The following is a 16,798-nucleotide window of genomic DNA, read 5'->3' as shown; positions in this document are numbered from 1 at the left end:
AAAGCCTAATACATTTAGACTTTGCCCAGAATATAGAGATTAAATCTGAGCTAAAACGGAATGAAAAGGCCAGTAACCTGTTGTCAATCTGAACATGAACATTCTGCCATCTCTCAACCAACTGATCTGCTTTTTCTTTGTGCCAGTCAAAGTCAAGGTCACGCTCTTTGTAGGTTTTAAACATCTCATCACTGATGGTCTTTGCTCTCTGCAGCTCATCCTCCAGCTCATGGAAGACCTCTCTCTTTTCATCCACTTCAGATCTCCATTGCTAAAATGGAACAATTTACAAAGTTATAAAAATGGGTAAGGTGCTCACCAGGTAAACACTTAATTTGCCTACTTTTACAACTCATTACAAATGACTGACATAAAATCAAACAATAGAAAGAATATATTTCATATACAAAATATTACATTAGGTTGAACCTTATAAAATTGTCATTTTGGCTATACTTTGACCTAAAAAAAAATATTATGTATAAAGTTCAGCCTAATAGATTTTGCACACCAATAAAATAAAACATATTCCATAAGCAAGTCTGCCACCTCAGTAAGTCTTTTTCATTGTTTATTTTTTAAATATCTACTGATCCCATTGTTTAAAAATGAACCTGTGCATTAAAAAAAAAAAAAGGCGAGGGTGGGATGTTTTGAGAGAACAGCATCGAAACATGTATATTATCTAGGGTGAAACAGATCACCAGCCCAGGTTGGATGCATGAGACAAGTGCTCGGGCCTGGTGCACTGGGAAGACCCAGAGGGATCGGGTAGAGAGGGAGGTGGGAGGGGGGATCGGGATGGGGAATACATGTAACTCCATGGCTGATTCATGTCAATGTATGACAAAAACCACTACAATACTGTAAAGTAATTAGCCTCCAACTAATAAAAATAAATGAAAAAAAATTTTTAAAAATCACTGAAACAACTTTTCACAACTGTTTACAGTATCTTTACTCAGGGCTTTATAAGTGGAAGGACAGAAACATATAAGTACAACTATTAGTCCTTTTCCTTCTTAGATTAACTAGTCTATTCACCTCCTTAATTTCTTAAAGTAACTGCCTCTTTCTCCAAGGGCATCTGATTACAAACAATTTACCTTTAAGTTTCAACTCCTCTTGCTGCCAACATGAACAGAGTATAAAAATCTACTGTCAAAAAGATAAAAACTTCAAGTGAAAAGAACTCATCTCAAACTAAAAATGAATCAACATACTCATTTATAGTAAGTCATAGTGTTACAGAGAGAAGATATGGAATGAATAGAGAGGTATTCAAGTTCAGATATTTAATGCTTGATGTCTGAAGACCTGAGCCAAGTTCTAGAGAAATACTGTTACAGCACAGTCTTAAAAAAAAGCCAGAAGTGAGATACATACCTTTAAAGTACTTATTAGATTCTCGATGTTATTCTTGTCAGCTATAACTGCTTCCTCTTCACACAATTTAGTTTCATAGAGTTTTACAAGAGCTTCTGCAGCTTGAGTGTTTTTTAACACCAAGTTGACCGTTTTCAACCTGAAAAAGACAATTAAACAACATCCCTTCTGTTAAGTGTTTATTTTCCCACAATATAGTCTTGATGCACCATGAGGCTGTGTGATACAGTGTGCTCCTCATGCCAGCACAATGACAGTTTTTTATTACAAGATTCACATCCTGCTAAGTCAGAAAGAGAAAGACAAATGCCACATGGTATCACTTATATGTGAAATCTAAAATATGACCCCAAGGAACTTATCTGTGAAACAGAAATTGATGCACAGACATAGAAAACAGACCTGTGGTGGCAGCCGGGGCGGGGGGGAGGGCAGGAGAAGGGTGAGTGGGAGTCTGGGGTCAGTGGATGCAAGCTATCACTACAGGATGGATGGACAACAAGGTCTTATTGTACAGTACAGGAAACTGTATTCAATACCCTATAATAAACTATAATGGAAAAGAACATAGAAAAAAATATATATATAAAACAATCACTTTGCTGTATACCAGAAATTAACACAATCTTGTTAATCAACTATATTTCAATAAAAATTTTTTAAAAGATTAACATCCCACTAAACTATCTAATAAAATCGACACTGTGCCTCCAAGTTGTCTTTAGCAGAAGATTCCAACAGAAGAGGGGCTTCTTTCAAACCTAGTTTAGACCAAGACTGGAAGGCCAGTTCAATAGACCATAACAGCTGAGCTACCAAAACTACAGGGAACATGTGGGAAGATCATTGATGTTTTCATCTCTGAAGCTCATTCCCTTTCAGCATGAAGAGGCACTGTAAATCCACAGAAATATTTAGCATATTTGTTACTAAGAAAAAAAATCTGAGGGACTTCGCTGGTGGTACAGTGGGTAAGAACCCACCTGCCAATGCAGGGGATATGGGCTTGATCCCTGGTCCAGGAAGACGGGGAGCCACAACTAGCGATGCCCACGTGCCTAGAGTCTGTGCTCCCCAAAAGGAGGAGCCACAACTAGTGATGCCCACGCGCCTAGAGTCTGTGCTCCCCAACAAGAGAAGCCACTGCAGCGAGAAACCCACGCACCACAACAAAGAGTAGCCTCCACCGGCTGACCTAGAGAAAGCCCACATACAGAAGGCAAATCCATGCGTGCACGATAAGTCACTTCAGTCGTGTCTGACTCTTTACAACCCTATGGACCATAGCCCACCAGGCTCCTCTGTCCATGGGATTCTCCAGGCAAGAATACTGGAGTGGGTTGCTATGCTCTCCTCCAGGGGATCTTCCCAACCCAGGGATCGAACCCACATCTCTTAGGTCTCCTGCATTGGCAGGTGGGTTCTTTACCACTAGCACCAACTGGCACAGCTAAAAATAAAAATAAATGAAGAAAAGAAAAGAAAAACTTTTTATATTCTTAAAAATCTACATTTTTAGCTAAACAGCTTCTGTATATAAATGGCAGCTATGTGAAGTCAGCTTAGATGATTTCTATCAAGGCAGTGGTTCCATACTTCTCTATGTAGGTGGACGACATGGAATAGACGTGGTTCATGCTCTGGACGACCACGCTGAGCTCAGACCGCAAGACGGGTGTGGAGGCAGAGGCAGCTGCTTGACTGAAAAAGTCTTCACATTTACTTGTGATCGTGGCCAAATCATCTTTAAGTCGCTCCAGTTCTTTCTTTAGTTTCTACACGACAAAGAACAAACATGAGGATCAGACAGGGCCTCTTTCTTCAAACGCTTCAAAAACACACATTTCCCATTATTACTCTTAAGGTAAATACATATTCTTTTTTTAAACTGCAGCATAGTTGATTTACAATGTTATGTTCATTTATGCTGTACATCAAAGTGACTCGGTCACACATACACATTCTTTTTTCACATTCTTCTCCATTACGGTTTATCACAGGACGTTGCATACAGTTCCCTGTGCTGTCCAGCAGGACCCTGCTGTTATCCATTGTATACATCTTACAGTTTGCCTTTGCTAATCCAGAACTCCTCCTCCACCCCTCCCCCTGGGCAACCACAAGTCCATTCTCTACGTCTGGGAGGATGTTTCCTAGTTAAGTTCATCTGTGTCCTATTTTGGATTCCACACATAAGCGATATCATATGGTGTCTGTCTTTCTCTTTCTGACTTACTTCACCTCTTATGATCGTCTCTAGCTGCAAAACATTTAGGTACTTTTATTTTTTCTTTACCAAAGAAGCGAGGCCGAGGCAGTCCCGTTTTACCCGACACCTGCGCATCACCAAGCGCCCGGCGGGGAGGCCCTGCGGCCGCCATGTAAACGGCGAGGACGCAGTGCTCCGCGTTCACCCGGCGAGCGGCAGAGCTGAACCACGGGTCCTGTCTGCCGTCAGCCGTGAGCACGGTCAGAGCTCACGGCGTGGCCCGGCAGCACGCATGAGAGGCCGCAGGGTCGGCGGGGAAGGTCACCGAGACCCCACCTGCGCTGGCCTCGGCCCACGCGCTCGCAGCCTCACCTCCTGCTCCGAGATCCTGAACACACTCTCATGCAGGTCGTCCCTCTCCAGCGGGGTGCGGATCTGTCTGATGAGACGGTCTTCGCAGCTCTCCAGCCGAAGCCTGAGGTTTCGAACTTCAGAGATGTAGAGGTTGTAAGCCGATTCCTCTTGCTCCTCTGTGAGAGTAAACATAATGTTTAGAAAATACCTCCTTTTCTGTCGTTTGGATGTTCTTGTTCATGATTTAATAAGGCAATTTTACCATTACTGAGACATAGCTAGTCAGACTAATATTCCCAGTTACCACCACAAACCCACACCAAGGATATAAACCTTGATATCGTGGACCTTACAATTTACAAAGAGTTAATACAATTTCCCTAATGCCACTTAAAGTACCAACATCTGACTTAAGATGTCTGAGGAAAGTAATACATTGGTTTGTTTTGTTTTCACAAAAATGTGAAATATATTAGTAGCAGATTAGTTGTTAAGAATAATGTTTTAAAAAATTACAGTATTACTACTAAAGTTTTTTTGGTCTCTAAGTTTTATAGATGTCAAAAATTTGGAATAAAACTTATATTTAACAAACACATTTACAAAATCTTATCCTTCAACCCCTATATAAAATCCAGGTTTGGTTATAGGAAACCTCTGCCCTTTGCTTTCAATTTAGCTGTGAATCTAAAACTTCTCTTAAAAAAAAATATTATTTAAAAAATCCAAGTTTGACATATGAAAAAGTGATTGAAACTTGTCTGAAACTGTCACTCTGAACATTATATGGCAAACTAGTGAAAATGTTTAAAAGGAGATGCATTAAGAATTCACTGTCATACAACTTGGTTGGCAGCTTTTTACTACTTAATCATTTGGAAAAAAAATGAATTCCTTCTTGAATCTTCCTACCTCAAACATCCATTTAATGCTTCAGTAACTGTTTATACCTATTACAGGTTGAGTGACATAATACACCTAAGACTGAGAGTCCTAGTGATAACAGAAAACAGCCTGGACTAAACACCCATGGGGAGAAAAAGGCAAGGATTCCCATGCTTTACCTCTTTCTGCAGATTTAAGAAGTTCTTGATAATACTGCTTGCACACATTAACCTCCTTTTCCAGTTGTGTTATGTCTGAGCCTGAAAATATTTGGGATTCCTGGCTATCTTCAAGAAAATCTTCAAAACGGGATTGCAGATTACTCAGAACTTGCTGATGTTCACCAGGCAACATGGTCTTTATCTAAAGAAGACCGATGACCCATTAGAGTATTAAGGGTGAAATTTCAATAGGACTGATCTCAAGTGGTTCTCATGGGACATGAGTTTATATTAAATAGTCATAAATAGAAAACCACTGGAAATTAATCTTTTCTTCATTCACAACTTTAGGTTTTAAAAGACAAGGGAAAACAAGACTACAAAACTTAATAAATGAATCAAACTATACTCATGTCTATATGCCCAAACACTATATACTATGTCTCCCAATGAAAATGGAAGCCATGATTGAAGTATGTAATTTCCAGATCCCCCAATTCTTAGAAAGTACCTCATATAAAACAGGCATGTAACAGATATTCACGGCATAAATGACTGTTACCATGGATCTGCTGGACCTCATCCTACTCAAGGGAAAATAAAAAGGCCACTCCTCATGACGAGGGCCCGCATCTTGGGACAGGTTGGGCGGACGTGCAGATCTGCACTTACTGAAGCCACATTGCTCGCTCGGATTCTGTCGATTTCATTGATGAGGTAGTGCCAGGAGACCACACTCTTCATGTTTATGTGAGACTCGTGCCAAAGGGTCAGGACATTCTGATACTGCTGCTCAATTCTGAAACGCATGGAAGAAAACTCAGATTCAGCCCTTCCACTCCCCACGAACAATGGGGGTTTCTTTCTGTGTTTGTGACGTATCCCAGGTTTACAGGCTCCAGGTCCTTCTGATCCGATGGTGTTACTGTTCAGTCGCTAAGTCTTATCTGACTCTTTGCAACCTCATGGACTGCAGCACGCCAGGCTTTCCTGTCCTTCACTATCTCTGGGAGTTTGCTCAAACTCATATTCTATTAGCCTTGTCAAAGCATTGATTGTTTCTTTAACCTTCAGAGACCCCCCAAAGCCAGCCCTGCATCTGGAGCTAACGCACACAAACCTGTTTGCAAAGTCAACCGCCTCTTTGTTTGGAGGAGGGACGGTGAAGCACACGGAAGGGACCATGGCCTCGTTCCCAGTGGGGCTGATGACCTTCCACTTAGCACGATGAGAGTTGTTTGCCAAAACGCATTCATCGTCTTTGAAAATGGTTATCTGGTTTTAAAAGAAGAACAGAACAACCAGACGCGGTCACTGTGGCATTCGTCTCTTTCCGTACCCAGTCTTGGCAATTTTTTTTGTCTTTTTTAAGGTGGAAAACTTTACCACTAGTGAGTGATATGACCTTGTTTTTTAAATATATGAACAATGCCAGAAACACGTCTGTTCCTAGGAGTTAAAGTACCTCAATTTGTCTGTAGTCACAGATGGCTTTGATCGGAAGAGAAGTTTTGAGTGGACAGTCAGGATTTCTGGGCTTCAGCTGAACGATTGTTTTTGCTCTCCCCATCAGGCCCGCCACTGTACTTTTATACTGCAGAAGCTCTTCTTTCTCTTCCTAGGGAATAAATCAGAAGGCTTTGAAGCAAACGGCTGGTGCCTCTCTGTTCTCTCAGGGCTGTGCACAAACGCAGCTTCCCCAGGAGAGTCTTCCCTCACGGCCCCTCTGAACCCCTCTCCGCCTGCTCGCCCCCTGGGTGGTCTGGTGGTTTTCTTTCGTCCTTCACATTTACCACTACAGACTACATATGTTGCTATTTTACTGACTTATCGTGTTCATTGCATCCCACCCCTGGCAGGGTTCTCGTCTGCTGTCTTCAGTCCCAGCACTAAAAGTAGTGTTTAGGATATAGAAATGCTGACATGTCTTTATGGAATAAATGACTAAACGCACAAACTCACACACAAAACACTGAGAGCATTCTAAAACACTAAGGCAATCACATCAAACACCACTCCTGTTGTGTTACGGGAAAAACAAACAACAGTAAAACTGAATGTTTAAATGCTTGAGGAGGTGGAAACATCAAGACTACCAATAAAATGCAAAGCTGCACACACAGAAAATACAATAAGGCATGAATCCAGCCCCCACTATACATCACTGAGGAAACCTGGGGGTCTTCCTATTCATACCATCGACTCCTGAACGAGGTCCTCCAGTTTGTGGATGCTGCTGGACCTGTCACAGCTGTACTTCCGCTGAATGGCATCTTTTAGATTCCTCAAGTAATCTGTGGCTTCTTTGGCATCGTTGAAAAACTAGGAAAAGATGAAAATGGGCAGTTAAAGTGTATGAAACGTCAGCAAAGCGCCCAGTTGTCAGGTTTGAGCTCCAGAGCCCCGCGTGCCCTCCTCCATGGGGACAGGAGGGGACCACAAGACTGCGGCCCCAGATCCCCGCGTGCCCTCCTCCATGGAGACAGGAGGGGACCACAAGACTGCGGCCCCAGATCCCCGCGTGCCCTCCTCCATGGGGACAGGAGACCACAAGACTGCGGCCCCACAGCCCTCCCCTTAACCAAACACCAACTCCTAAACTCGGATGATGATGAGTGAATGCTCAGTGTCCCAAGTTTATATCCACAGAGAACAAACCTGTGGTTGCCCAGGGGGAGGAGAGGTGGGAGAAGGAAGGACTAGGACTCTGGGGATAGCGGATGCAAACTACTATACACAGGATGGATGAACACCAAGGTCCTACTGGTATAGCACAGGGAACTGTATTCAACATCCTGTGATAAACCATAATGAAAAGAATATGAAAAATAACGCATCTATATAACAAAGTCTACGTCTATATTGTGGTCGTGGCCCTATATCACTTTGATAGAACATGTTTCACTTCAGAACATCTATAAACACTTAAGCAGTTGTTAAATGAAAGTGAAAGTCACTCGGTCATGTCTAACTCTTTGCGACCCCATGTTCTGTAGCCTGGCAGGCTCTTCTATCCATGGAATTCTCCAGGCCAGAATACTGGAGTGGGTAGCTGTTCCCTTCTCCAGGGTATCTTCCCAACACAGGGTTTGAACCTACATCTCCCACATTGCAGGTGGGTTCTTTACCCTCTGAGCCACCAGGAAAGCCCAAGAAAACTGGAGTGGGTAGCCTTTCCCTTCTCCAGTGGATCTTCCTGATCCAGGAATCGAACCAGAGTCTCCTGCATTGCAGGCGGAGTCCTTACCAGCTGAGCTACCAGGGAAGCCAAACAGTTGTTAAGCGGGGGTGAAATTCCAAGAATATTTTAAAACTTCTGAAGAATAGAAAAAAAGCTCCCCCTAGTAAAATTGTTCCTCAAAAAGAGAAGCATGGACAAAGTAAGATGTTCTGACATGTTACGTGGTTTTTAAAGTATTTCTTCTTTACTGAAATGCTTCCATTTATCCTAAAGGACATATAACCCTTCTATGCTACAGTGAAGACATTGTGGTTTCCTTCCCCCCCCCCAATTGTAACATGCATGCATCCCAACATTATACCACGGAAATGCTTCCTGTAACTCAGCCGAAGCCGCAGTACCGCCCGCCGATACGGCAACTGCTCCATACCTCAAAATAAGCGCCGTTCTCCTTCACGTGCTGCTCCACACACTGGCAGAGCTGCAAAATCCAGCTCCACTGCGTCTGCATGGCCGCGCGGTAGGCCTGCCAGAGAAAACACAGTCACCGCTGCCGTCTGCACGCAAAGGCACACCCAGGCTTCTCAGGGTTAAAAGACCACGGTCTACACAGGTGATGAGATGCCTCTAACAGAGGCTTGAGAATCAGGGACGTGAAATGTCCCGCTAAGCTAAACATCCCCACTTGCACAAAGTCAGTCCTAAAAGTTTAAACATAACATTTTTCAATCAGTCCAATTTCTTTCCAAGTTTCAGTTTCCTGACATGTTTTTCTTGTCACATACATGAAAAAATGTTAACTCGGGGGCTGTTCTTCCAGGCAGACTTCTGTAACACTTATGATGGACACAAGCTGTCCAACACTTTCCTGTGTGGAATCCTCAGACACACCCCCTTCACTCCATTTTCCTCTGTCCTGTTTTCTGAATTTTTGTACTTCTGTGTAATAAAATACCCCTTCTGAGACCAAAGTACATGGTGTGTAGTTTTTTCTTGGTCTTTGCTTCCAAAACTAGTCGTGAAGCTCTTGGCAGGTGTGGGGCTGATCTGTTTTATCAGGACTGTTTGGGGAGGGTGGAAAAGCTTATCTGCAATCCCTTATCAGTGTAATTATGGGATCATATCAGAGATAATACTAGGAAGTTTCATTTCAAATGTTTTTTACTTGACTCTTTATTCAGTACAAGGTGCCTCTTTCATGAGAGCAAAAGTACTGTAGGAAAGACACCTACTCACATGGAAACAGGAAACACCCTTTCCTATTTAAGGTGCAGTTAAGTTCCCTGGCTTCCAGAAGAGGGCGGCCCAGCTGCTCTAACGCCTGTCTTACGTAAGGCAGCCCCTCCCGAAGAAACAGGCCGCAGAACTCAGTCCAGGCAGCTTTCTGGATGGAATGTACAAGGCAACCGTGGAAATCTGGCAACACTTCCTGATCACGTTATGCGCTCCCTCCAATTAAGCTACTTAGAGTAAATTGGCTATAAAATACATTTCGTGCATTGTTAGATTATTAGCTTCTTTTCCTCATAAAATACAAAATAGTGTTGATAATTAACTACTATCTGTCGCCTACAATACACTAGATGGGCCTGAAGAACCATAAAGATGACTAAGGCTTAATTTTATTCTTCCACAGTCTCTCAGTTAATTAGACTAACAGCTCTACCTAAAGGTAATCAGGTTCACATCCACTTCATCCATTCCTATCAAAAGTCTCAACCTATAATCGCACTTCCTAGCAGCCATCACTTCTGTACTTTAAGGAATACCCCACATTTAGTTGATCACAGTATAAAAGTATATCCAGACCCATCATGATTCTAATCTCCTTTCCCTAGTGTCCCCCCCACCCCCGCCACTCTTCTAGGTCCTTAACATTTCTATGTGGCATTTCCTGGGGATGAAAACCACATTTTCACATGAAAGAAGGGCAACTGTAACATTCCCCAGACCTCCAGATGAGGTCTAGAATTTCATGAATCTTTTGTGCCATGACAACTTATTTTAGGGAACAAAGATTCTCAGATCCCTTTCCTCAACCACACATCCCACTGTAAGCAGTTTCATTTTTCTTCCTCTGGAAATATACAACTGTCCACATTTGATACTTCTCCCCCTCTTACATAACCCCCAGCACATTGAGGAAGTCACTAACTCTAGCAGATATCAGGCCTAAAAATTAAACACCCCCCACCCCACCTGCACCTCACGGGCAGCCTCATCAGCTCCAGGTCAGCACCCCCCTTCCGGGTCTGAAATGGCTGTTACACCCTGAGGACATTCCTCACAGAGCCAGATCATGGACAGAATTAGTAAATGAAATAATCATAACTAAGACTTCTTGAGAACCTACTCTGTATCAAGAACTGATTTAAGTAGTAACAGTACACTTTTCTCCTCCTCACACAACTCTGCAGTTAGGAGCAACTTCCCCCATTTTAGGTAAGTAAATGGGACCCAGCAAGGCTACATCCTTGTGCAATATCACGTGGCCAGGAAGAAACTAACTTCAAAGCCTGACAAGTCAAGGTCCTTCAGAGTTACTGTCACACATCTCTTTGGCCACACAGGTTGACACAAATGGGTGATACACTTCACAGAGAACTGAAGGCACATCAGTATGATTTGTCAGAACTGTTATTTCTGAGCCAGGTCGCAGTAAAAGTTTGACAGTTTGCATTTTTCTATTTATCCACAAACAATAAAAGAATCTGAAAGGTAATATTCAAATATCCATATTACACTCTCTGACTCACCTCAATGGTTAAGCGGGCTGGGTGATTTTCCAGAAGCAGCTGCTCCGCTATCTCTTGAACGGACTTAATAGTTTCTTCCTTTTGATCAAGTTCTCTCATCAATTCCTAATTGAAATAAATATGTTAGGAAATGATAAACCTAAGAGGCACTTGTAACGTTCGGCCAGAGAAGCTGCACTCACCGCGTGGTAATCTCTCTTCCGGGTTATGTTGGTGTTTCTTTCACTCCAGTCATAAGCAACCTCCTCCTCTTCTTTTTCATTCAACCAAATAAGTTCATTCGTTGCACGAGTTACAAAATTGTGGAGTGTGTCCAGGTGCCGCTCCTGATTCCTGGATGTATTCTTTATAAGGAGAATCATGTTAAGAATCATGTCTTTGCCATATAGAGATAAAGGGAAGGGGAAGTTAAAAAAACTTACCAAGAGTTTCGCATACTGATTCTCTAATCTGTGTAACTTTTCTGCATAAGTTAGTTTAAGAGGTGCCGTCATCTGGATCTATAACATGGGATAAAAAGACAGCAGGTTAGGAAGTTTAAGAAATTCTGATTCACTGGCAATGTATCTTTTACCCTGTGACAACAAGGTCTTAACAGAAAGAGCAAAGCAGAAGCTGGGATGAAATACAGACTTAAAATTCACATACCTCACTGAGCTTAGCTTCTTTAAGGCTAGATTCAAATTCTTCAATAGCTCGGTGGACATTTTTATGATTTTCTAACTGGCTTTCAACACTTGGCAAATCTGATCCCCACTCAGTGCGGTCCAGCTGCACCTTTAAACAGGAAGATATGAGGTTTTAGGAAAAAACACTGGTAGCAATAAGGCCTGAAACTCAGGTAAAAGTAAGTGTTTTTACCTGCATCTCATCCACCCAATTCAAAAGGTCTTGAACAAATTTCATGTTGATCTCCTCTTCCGTTAAATTCTGGTCCAGCAGAGACGACCTGAGAAGGGGCTTTCGGATCTGCATCAGCTTCAGAGTCTGCAGGGGGCCTGTCTCCCCTCCTGAGCCGAGATTTGGAACTAACCCTGACGGGAAGCCAGGTGTATAGGCAGGGGTGGCAGACGGGGTCAGGCGGGAAGTCAGGCCTGACGACAGGCCCGAGGTCACGCTAGACGGGGTCAGGGAAGGTGTGAGACCCTGCGTCAGCCCTGAGTGCACGCTGGGGGTTAAGGTCTGTGCAAATCCTGAGTTTAAGCTCTGAGAGATTCCTGATATCATGAGCTTCGTCTGCTCTGTCGTCAGCACGCGGCCTTTGCTGTACACTGAGGAACATTCGTTCCGCAAGGCCATGATGTCATCGCGCAGTTTTGCAACCCTGAAATGAAAATCAAAATGCGTAAGCTATAATGTAAGAGGTACTTTTCACAAAGGCTGACCTCTAAAACTAGGGACTCTAGTTACCAAAATGATCAATATTGGCTCATCAGACGTAACAAAGGCATCACACTAGTGCAAGATGTTAGTAACAGGGAAAGAGGCTTTGAAGGGGTGTTTGGGAACTCTGTCCACGCAATTTTTTTATAAACCTAAGCTGCTCAAATAAATAAAGTTTATTTTAAAATGTCATTATGGTCACACTGATAAAAATTTACATCACAATTTTTTCACTCAATGTTGTACTATAAGTATTCTATATTATCATATGATCTTTACAACTGTAATTTATAATGAACACAATTACAACACTATCATAGTATATACTCATTCTCCTGTTATTTGACACACAGGATTCCAAATTTTTGACATGGACACTTTTTTCCCTATGTTTATTTAGATATTTTCTATATTTAGAATTACTATAGATTTCTAAAAGCAAAATTACTCATTTGAAGCATCATTCATAGTTTTTGCCTTATATATATATATCATATATTTAGATATTTACATAATATATATTATATACTACCAGAAATACTCCATTCCTATCCCCAAATCCACTTCTCAGAGACACAAATTTTTATATACATATTTTCCCAATATTTTGTTATGAGCATTTTCATAAGATAAACACAAAACTGAAAAGTTGACTTAAAAGATAATTTCCTCATTATTGTCCCTTTTTCAAATATCACACATGAATATTTCAACTGTAGGTTAGCTACTACAGTCTTAAATACTATATGTATCATAAAATTTTTTTCTATTATTTATCTTTAAAGAACAAAACCTACTAAACACACCGAAATATGACACAATTAATGTGACACACATTTTCAACAAAAAAGAGCTTAAGAAATATTTCACAAAACTCATCACACTCTACATTCTCGACGCGGGGCCGTGGAACAGTCGCAGAGAAGGACAGGCGGAATAAGAGGCACCCTTACCTCTGCACTAGCTGGTCCGCCTGGTAGTACTTCCCATCAATAAGAATCTGTACGTCAATTACATGCTGGCGTAGGAGGTTCTCACATTCAAGGATATATCCGGCAATTTCTGCTTCATTCTGAAACTGCAGCCCGGATTCCAACCTTTTAGAATCCTGCATTTTAAAACAATTCAATATTAACTCTACATTAATTAATTAATTAAACAAGCTTCAAAAAACTAGCCTCAGGGACTTCCCTGGTGGTCCAGCAGTTAGGACTCGGGGTGTCCACTGTAGGGGGCATGGGTTGGATCTGTGGTCAGAGAACTAGACCCCGCATGCCATGAAAGTGAAAGTGTTAGTCGCTTCGTCGTGTCCGACTCTTTGCGACCCCATGGACTGTAGCCCACCAGGCTCCTCTATCCAAGGAATTCTCCAGGCAAGAATACTGGAGTGGGGAGCCATTCCCTTCTCCAGGAGATCTTCCCAACTCAGGGATCGAACTCCTGTCTCCTACCTTGCAGGCAGATTCTTTACCATCTGGGCTACCAGGGAAGCCTACAAGATTTATTTCATCTGAATGTACCGACCCCTCTACAGCAATTCCAGCAGCTCCTGAAACGAACTTACAGACTGGAGAGCATTTCGGGCAAGCAACAGTTTGTCTTCACAGACGACACTGCCCCTCTGAACTCGGTTAGCAATCTGCTGCAACATCTCCAACCTAAAAGAAGAAACAAAATAAAATAAAGTCTCTCCTTCCGGAGTCAGAGAGCTAGCCACCCCTGAAAAACACGGCCCACCAAAAGAAAAACCACAATCCTACACCAAGGACTCCGTACCTGTGTCCATCAAAGGATTCATTGCCAAAGCTAATACAGGAGTTGATCAGGGTTGGACCACAATGAACGGAGAGGAAATTCTCATTTGAGTCAAGACTAGTCCGAGTGCTGGTCGTGTTAGTAAACACAGAATCACTGCTCCGGTAACTGTAACTACTGCTGTGCATTTTTATCCTTGCAATGATGCTTTTTCTTCCACCATTAAAAGGAGACTAGAAAGCACAGTCTGCAGAAAGTGCTACTTCTAATGGTGAAAAGAGGCGACTGGCTGTTACAGCTTTTAATGGCTCCTTAAATATGCCCCAACATGCATATTCAACACGCAGCAAATAATACGGTGATAACTATTCAAAAGAATCCCGCCTAGAGCCATGGGTTTGCTAGCTAAGGTCTGCCTTTTGTATCCTACACGAAAGCCCTACATGTACGGACAAGGCAGGCTGATGGGGCGTCACTGGACAAGACTTGCCAAATATTTTCACCAAGAGTCATTCACTTGCCACCACCTCAAAAACAACTCTGATGTTTCACTGAAGCCCAAGTACAATCAGGTCACTCTGGCAACACCAATCATCCGCTAAAAGAACACAAATAGCCAATCAGAGCCTCATCCTAGCATTTTGGAAAAACCAGCTCTATATTGAACAACACAGGGTTAAAAAACCGGTAGGTACAAACACCTACAAGCAAACAAATTTGACAAGAAGCAAAGCATCTTTCCTTTTTAACCACCACAGCTTTGTTGATTAGGTTACACTAACTGGAAAAGTGTCCAATTACCTTTTCTCCCCCACAGGAACGGCTCCCAGGAATGTTAGGTCTACTCTCACTAAAGTTACTTTTTACTTTTAAAAGCCAAATTGCTAAGAGTATCAGTGTGATGCTTGGAGATTTAATTTGTCTGTGCTTGTTTTCCCTTTCTACAGGTTATTACCTGGCCTAAGATCATTGGCTCTTTCTCATTTGCCTTTTACACACTCCCATGCCACAGAGCTATTATTCTGCAATACAGACTTAATGCCAAAAAAACTTGTTGCTTCAAGAAAAATGAAGGCATTGAATCAGCCATGCTAAATATTTTCCTATCCCCAACACTGCAAAGCCAAACTGCTGCTTCCCCAACTAGAGGTAGACACTGTCCTTTTTAGAAGGGAATTTGAGAGAGCCATGTCAAATATAGTCAGTAAACAGAAGAGCACAAAATAATAATAGCCAGCATCTAACATTTCTGAAGCAATTGTTAGGTGCCAGGAAATTAACTAATCATTTTATAGACATACTCAGAACCACCAAATATGGTTCCTACTATTATACCCTATTTACAAATGAGGAAACTGAAGTTTAGAGAGGATAGTGAATCTAAGGTTACATGACATGAACACTGAGCTAATAATTCATCCAGGACTGACTTGGCTGCTAGACCTTGAACTCTTAACCACAGCATTCTTTTATTTACATAAATTAAAATCCAGCTGCTATTCTGATGACTAAAATCAACTCTGCCCCCTTTCTTTCTCTGGCACCTTTTCTATCCTTTCATCAGATTAGAAGCTGAGCATTTCATTTGAACCACCCAGAATTATCTCCTCCCTAAAAGGTCCATCCTGGGTATTTCACACTTGTTCTGGTTCAAAAGGATCCAGTTATGCAGACAGAATACTCTGCTTTAACAAGCGTGTCATAAATGATGTCATAAAGGCCTGACAAATCAGACCTGCCCTCAGATCTTCAATGAATTAAGTTCACACTTCTTCCACGTGGAAGTTATGAGTGGGTGGAGAGAACATCAGTATATTGAGGGCCTCCGGGTAGCAGAGCCGGTGATGTGGGCAGTACAAGGAACCACAAACACAGGAATCTGTCTGCATGTTACTAGAGCTCACTCTGTGGAACTGGCAGTCCTCATTCAAGCAATCGCAGAGAAATGCATAAATTACAACCGAGATGAGTCTATGAAGGAGGACCACATGTAACGGGAGGGTCAACACGGAAACACCTGAACCAGCCTGGCAGACTTCAGAAAGTTCCTGGAGGAAATCATACTGGAGCTGAGGTCTGAGGAAGATGAGGAGTAAGGAGAGGAGGAACCAGACGATCCAGCCGCAGGAACAGACAGTACTGAGATCTCACAGACATGGAGGCTGGGAAAGGGGCAGGCCAGCGCTCCTGAGAGATGGCTCGCAGAGGGCAAGGGGGCTGCGGGTGGCCTGGCCCCTGGCCATGCCAGAAGGCCGGCCTCGGGGACTTGGACCACGAGCCCCACGCAGCACAGCTCAGGCTGGAACGGAAGGACGGCCACAGAGACAGAGTGCCCAACAAACCCCTCCTGAGGACCCAGGGGACCTTCCGGGGCTCCTGGCGAGGCAGGAGAGACAGGAGGAAGCTGAGGGATGCTTTCGGGCCCACAGGCAGGGCGGGACTGAACCAGCGATCACCACGTGCCCTCCAGGTGCTGCAGAGGGCCGTAGCCCAAAACATACCAAGAAACAAGGTAAGCTCACGGTTAACCTATGTTGTGTATGGATGAGCTTCTGGTGACTTAAAAGCTGGAGAAATTCTCACGGGTCCCCCTGTTAAGTCTGTAACCGCCATATGAGATGCAACCTGCACACGCCAAACTAGGCCCCCCTCCAACATTACTTCCCTGATTCCTTCCTCAAACCTCGTGGAAGAGTTTCTAGATAAGAAAATGGAGAATCAGAAAGAC

The 16,798-nt window shown here is 42.8% G+C and overlaps 1 protein-coding gene across 17 annotated transcripts in view; it reads right to left on the bottom strand.

The window, feature by feature from the left end:
• Positions 1 to 16,798, bottom strand: part of DST (dystonin) — a 522,273-nt gene that overhangs the window by 176,457 nt on the left and 329,018 nt on the right. For 16 of the 17 annotated variants that reach the window (XM_043907023.1, XM_043907022.1, XM_043907025.1 and 13 more), the window contains 17 exons: positions 13,880 to 13,973; positions 13,269 to 13,423; positions 11,794 to 12,256; positions 11,581 to 11,709; positions 11,355 to 11,432; positions 11,115 to 11,276; positions 10,933 to 11,037; positions 8,607 to 8,702; positions 7,192 to 7,317; positions 6,461 to 6,613; positions 6,116 to 6,270; positions 5,668 to 5,794; positions 5,014 to 5,197; positions 3,968 to 4,125; positions 2,983 to 3,161; positions 1,387 to 1,525; positions 78 to 271 (listed from right to left, as the gene is read on the bottom strand). In XM_043907023.1, coding sequence (XP_043762958.1) covers positions 78 to 271; positions 1,387 to 1,525; positions 2,983 to 3,161; positions 3,968 to 4,125; positions 5,014 to 5,197; positions 5,668 to 5,794; positions 6,116 to 6,270; positions 6,461 to 6,613; positions 7,192 to 7,317; positions 8,607 to 8,702; positions 10,933 to 11,037; positions 11,115 to 11,276; positions 11,355 to 11,432; positions 11,581 to 11,709; positions 11,794 to 12,256; positions 13,269 to 13,423; positions 13,880 to 13,973 — 2,697 coding nt within the window. Of the gene's footprint in view, positions 1 to 77; positions 272 to 1,386; positions 1,526 to 2,982; positions 3,162 to 3,967; positions 4,126 to 5,013; positions 5,198 to 5,667; positions 5,795 to 6,115; positions 6,271 to 6,460; positions 6,614 to 7,191; positions 7,318 to 8,606; positions 8,703 to 10,932; positions 11,038 to 11,114; positions 11,277 to 11,354; positions 11,433 to 11,580; positions 11,710 to 11,793; positions 12,257 to 13,268; positions 13,424 to 13,879; positions 13,974 to 14,091; positions 14,403 to 16,798 lie in introns of those variants that run through there. The other variant, XM_043907039.1, reaches the window with a different exon arrangement.

The sequence above is a fragment of the Cervus elaphus genome, chromosome 7, assembly GCF_910594005.1.
Source record: "Cervus elaphus chromosome 7, mCerEla1.1, whole genome shotgun sequence".
Taxonomy (NCBI): domain Eukaryota; kingdom Metazoa; phylum Chordata; class Mammalia; order Artiodactyla; family Cervidae; genus Cervus; species Cervus elaphus.
The sequence above is the reverse complement of the archived record's forward strand: the minus strand, read 5'-3'. Positions and strand labels throughout refer to the sequence as shown.